Consider the following 5,943-nt stretch of genomic DNA (forward strand, 5'->3'; position numbering starts at 1 on the left):
CATAAATTTCTTTCCAATTCTTCCTCATTCCATTGATTAAAATTTTCCTTTTGTATTATTTCTATTGTTTTCTTGTGCATTGACATATTTCTTTTTTATTTCAACTATCTTAGTAATTTTCACTTATCATGTATAGATGTACTATTCACTATGATGCAAACTATAAATTAATTCATTAAAAAAAAAATTAACCGGATCGAAAAAATATGGATTTATTAATATATTGATAAGTTTAAAATTTAATTCATATTACTCGGGCATAAATATGTTCTTGCTAAGAGAATTGTTATATATATGTTAACAAATAAAGTAATATATCTCCTTATATTAGTTTATATAATCTGATTTTAAAGATAATTTATGAGTAACAATTAAAACTCCAATTGTTAAAATAATAAAGTATCAGCTTTATGTCAGTATTAACCTTCTTTATATGTAGTAATATTGTATATTTAAGATATCGTATTTAATTATTCTATTTTTATTATACAAGATAATATTTCCTAATAAAAAGTTAAGTTTTTTTTTTTTTTTTTTTTTTTTTTTTCAGTTTAATTTATTAATCTACAATTATTTTAAAAAAAATCATGTAATATAAAAAGTACAACAATGATTAATGCAATGTTTTAATTAATAATTAGAAGGATTACGAAAAAAAAAAAATTCTTATAAAACTTTGAATTCTTTTAGTTAAAGGAACAATTGAAAAAAAAAATATATGTGCACTTATACAATTAAGATGAAATAGTTATTATGGCGGATTTTCCGTAATAAATAAAAAACATTTAGTAATAATTAATCATTTTTTTCTTAAATTATCTTAAAAATTGAATTCTCAATTTATTGAATTTTAACTAATTCCTTATGCTGATATATAAATAGTAATTTTATGCCTTACCATTTAATTTTCAAAATTTCTTGTTTTATATTACTATATTTTTAATAGAAATAATTTTTCTTATTTTATATTACTATGTTCTTAATAGAAATAATTTTTCTTATTTCTTATTACTATATTTTTAATTATTTTCAATATTTCAAACTATATGACCTTTGTAATCGAAATATTAGATCCCATCAATTCATTATATAATATTTATATATTTTATTTTATTTTTTATTTTCCTGTTTTATGTTTGTGTTAAAAAAAAAAATAAATAAAATAAAAATAACCAAAATACTAAACTCATTTGGAAAAAGTGAATCAAATTAACTATATTTATAGATAATTAAAATAATATTGAATGCTATATAATAATTAAACTTTCTCTTCAAGTAAATCAAATAAATTAAAGAATAAGACAAATTTTTTTTTTTCTTATATTATTTTTATTAAGATAAAATGTAATATAGTATAATATTTCTTAAAAATATAGTCATATATATATATGCATATAAATTATTTTATTATGATAAAAAAAAAGATATTTATTCACATTTGTCTTTGTACTTACAATTATAAGAACTAAGTTTTAAATGTAGAATACATATTTTTTTTTTTTTTTATGCTCATATTATTATCCAGTTTTTAACTATATTTCATTTTTTTTTTTTTTATTATATTAAGCCTTTTAGAATTTAATGATAATAAAATATTTTATGATAGTTTTTAATAATAAATATTATAGACCTTTTATGAAATAATAATATTGTATACAGAAAATAACTAGTTACGCAAGTATATTTGCTAATTAAAAAAAAAAAATTAAAAATATGTCATGAACTTTTTTTTTTTAATATATATTTTTTTTAATTCAAGTTCTAAGTGATCATATAATTATTTTTAAATTTCCTTTGTAAGTACGTAAAATTATATCAATTCAAATCAATTGCTGAACAATGAAAAACTGTATTCAAAGTTTAAAAAAGAAAGATAAAAAAAAATTATTTTTTTATTAGCAAGTAATTCTTATATATTTTTTAAATATTTTTAACAATTAAACTTAAATTTATGTTTATTTCAAAAAATTATTTTACATATATTCAATAGTTTTTAACAAGGATTTAATTTTTACATAAAAATATGGATAATTTTTATTAAATATATTTCTCTAAAAAAATTAATTCTCAGCTGATCTATTAATTTCCTGTTTAATAGTTTTGCTATATTATCAAGCAAACAAATTAATAAAGAGCATGCATAACTAAATATACAGATTTTTAATATATATACTTATTTTTATTATATATATATAGTAATAATTATAATATATATATAATTTAATCTGAATTAAGCAATTCTATATTACTTAACAGACGTATTTTATTTTTACAAATGTATTTTTATTTACAAAGAATAAGTATATTCTTTTAATTAAAAACATACACACACAATTTTACAAAAAATAACAAAAATTAAACTCTAAGTTATTCAATGCTATTTTAAAATATATAAATAAAATATAGCATAAGCATTATACTTTTAATCCACTAATTTTTATCTTTCGACTCAAAAGCGTCAGCAACTTCTCAAAAAAAAAAAAAATTATTTTATTTTATTTTTTTTTAATTACAAAGATGTATATATATAAAATAAACAAAAAAAAAGTTTATATATATATATACATATATTTTTTTTTTTTAACTAGAGCCAGTGCATGGCTGATTTATATTTTTCTCATATCTTATTTTATTTTACAAAAGGTTAATAATATTTTTTTACTAACCAACAAACAAACTAACAAACACATTTTAATAACTTGTTATTCTAATACTTTGCTATAGTATTTAATAAACAAACTAATAAATAGCAAGTATAAATGCATATTATAATTTAACTGAGTTTTATTACATCTAATACATATATGTAAAACTTCTATAGTTAAATGTTTTATTATTTAAATGCTTCTATGATTACACATAATATTGTAAATAACATATAATAGAAATCTTATATATACAAGAAGATACTATTTTCCATGAAATATTTTCTCTTTTAACATTTCATTGTATTCTCAGATATATTTATTGCTTTTCAGTAATACTTTTTGTTTTCTTTTAAATATTACATCTTTTACTATTTAAAATTTTGGCTATACATATTATTCCTTACTGAATGTATAATTATATGAAATTTGTAGCAATCATTCCATAAATTATAAAATGATAATATAAAACACAGTAAAAAAATTAATATGTATATATAAATAAAAAAATATCTTCGATTTCAGTTATTTATAAGTTTTAAAAACAAATTATCTTTTATAAATTCTTTAATTTTTATTTGTTCGAATAACTTCAATGATTACATAATAACTATTTTCTGTGCATCTTTTTATTGGAATTAATATGTTATTAACTAGTATCCTAGTATGTGTAGAGCTATATTTCTTATATAAAAGGTTATTAATAGCTTTTTTACTAATCACATGTAAAGATTCCTCTACTAACTTTACTTATTGTAAAATTATATTTATGCTACTGATACGTAAATATTATATATATAATATAAATAAATGAACAATTATTTTTTTTTTTAAAAACTACTCATTTACTTTAATAAATTATCACCTTTATTTTTATTAAAAATTTAAATCCTCATTAAAATTATTATGTAAAATAATTAATTAAAACAAAAAAAAATAAAATAAAAAATTTAATTATAGCTAATATTTGTATTTTAAAATTACATAATAAATATTAATGAAAACATAATTCTTTGTGTATTTCTCTTTAATTTCAAATTTAATTTTTATTTTAAAAATTAACTTGATTTAACAATAAAAATATCACAAAAGCATTTTCATTTTTAAATCTTTTATTATATATCCCGAAATAAAAATAAAAAAAAATATTTTTTTATTTTTTTTTTTTTAAATGAATAAAAATAAATTTGATAAAAACAACGCATATACAAATAAAAAAATATTCCTATTTTTTTTTTTTTTTTAACTAGCTATTGCATAATTGATTAGTTATTTTCTGTATGAACAACTGTTATTGTATAAAAGATTTATAATTTTTTTTTTTATATATACCAGCTATATAAACTATATATATAGACGTTTTACATATTTTTAGCATTAAAAATAATTTTGTAACAGTTAAATTCAGTAAACACATCTCTAAATACTCTTTATTAATATACTTGTTGAATACTTTAGGGCAGTCATTGAATGGATAATTAATAAATTATTCAATAAATTATATTAAGAGGAGATATTAAATAAATGTATTCTTATTTGTACATGTTATGCTGTCAATAAATATTTCATTTATTATTATTTTATTTTTGGAATTTTTCATAAATATATATATATAAAAAAAAAACATGAATGATTACTATTTTTATCATTTTTATGTATGAACATATAATTTAAATGTAACAGATAATAGTTTATAATATAGACTATTGAAAAGTGTAATTTAAAAAAAATAAGATATAAAATAAGTTTATTTATTTCATGTTATATAAATAATTATACATAGAGTATATAATTACCTTTAATAAGTGCCATTAAAATAAATAAAGTTAGTAAAAATTTCATCATATGCTCTTTACTAATATTGTTCTTTAAAATATTGTAAAAGTATTCAAAGGACCTAATTAATAAATCAAGTTTCTGTAGAACTAAAAAAGTTCTCTTCTATTTATGTTTAATTTAATGTTCTAAATCCTTCTCTTCTTATTGATTCTTTTCTACATTTTGATATTATACGATAGAACTGTAATGTAAATTAATAAATAAAAAATTATTAAATTTATTTCAGTTTACATTTAATATATTTTATTAAAAAAAATAAATGAATAAATTAAAATAGAAGAATGCATATATTTATAATATTATTCATTACAATATAAATTAAAAAAAGGAAGAAAATAAAAGCTATAATGGCTGTGATAGTTGGCCCCTCAATTAATTCATCAAGAACATCATGTAATCCTAAGTCAACAACATGCCTTCTAGGAATACCTTTACATTGATCTTTTATGATAGTACAAAACGTAGATCTACCTTCAGCATTAGCATTCGTATCACACATCGTACTAAGACTGTTACACAAAAAAGATAATCTACTAGAACATATTCTCTGAGTTGTATTTACAGGCTGAAGAAATAAAATAATTATTGATACAATACAACTCATATATGATTTTTTATTTAATCTTTTTCTCAAGTGAATTTTATGTAAAAACATCACAATTTTAGATAAATTAAAATAATACAAAGCCTTCATAGTTTCGATTATTTCATTATTAAAAAAAATGTCATCTGAATCTAGAATATCAGATGATATAAAATTTGATGTAAGAAAATTTCTTGTAATTTTATTATCCTTATTATTAATCTCTTTCTTCATTGTACTTAAAGATCTTAATATTTGATCATTACTCAAAGTAATTGAAGATATATTATTTATATCTTTATTTGATTTATCACTATTTTCTTGTTCATAAATATCAATAGAAAACTCTTTTGATTTTGTATATATATGTGAAATACATAAATTTCTTTCCAATTCTTCCTCATTCCATTGATTAAAATTTTCCTTTTGTATTATTTCTATTGTTTTCTTGTGCATTGACATATTTCTTTTTTATTTCAACTATCTTAGTAATTTTCACTTATCATGTATAGATGTACTATTCACTATGATGCAAACTATAAATTAATTCATTAAAAAAAAAATTAACCGGATCGAAAAAATATGGATTTATTAATATATTGATAAGTTTAAAATTTAATTCATATTACTCGGGCATAAATATGTTCTTGCTAAGAGAATTGTTATATATATGTTAACAAATAAAGTAATATATCTCCTTATATTAGTTTATATAATCTGATTTTAAAGATAATTTATGGGTAACAATTAAAACTCCAATTGTTAAAATAATGAAGTATCAGCTTTATGTCAGTATTAACCTTCTTTATATGTAGTAATATTGTATATTTAAGATATCGTATTTAATTATTCTATTTTTATTATACAAGATAATAT

At 17.5% G+C, this 5,943-nt stretch overlaps 1 protein-coding gene across 1 annotated transcript; it reads right to left on the bottom strand.

Moving 5' to 3' along the window:
• Positions 1-4,752: 4,752 nt before the first annotated feature.
• On the bottom strand, positions 4,753-5,529 carry PRELSG_0012050 (hypothetical protein; the record flags this gene model as incomplete). The annotated part of the gene is made up of 1 exon (XM_028679870.1): positions 4,753-5,529. One exon carries the CDS (start codon positions 5,527-5,529, stop codon positions 4,753-4,755), a length of 777 nt encoding a protein of 258 aa, XP_028531081.1.
• Between the last annotated feature and the right edge of the window lie 414 nt (positions 5,530-5,943).

The sequence above is a fragment of the Plasmodium relictum genome (genome assembly GCF_900005765.1).
Source record: "Plasmodium relictum strain SGS1 genome assembly, contig: PRELSG_00_v1_101, whole genome shotgun sequence".
NCBI lineage: Eukaryota > Apicomplexa > Aconoidasida > Haemosporida > Plasmodiidae > Plasmodium > Plasmodium relictum.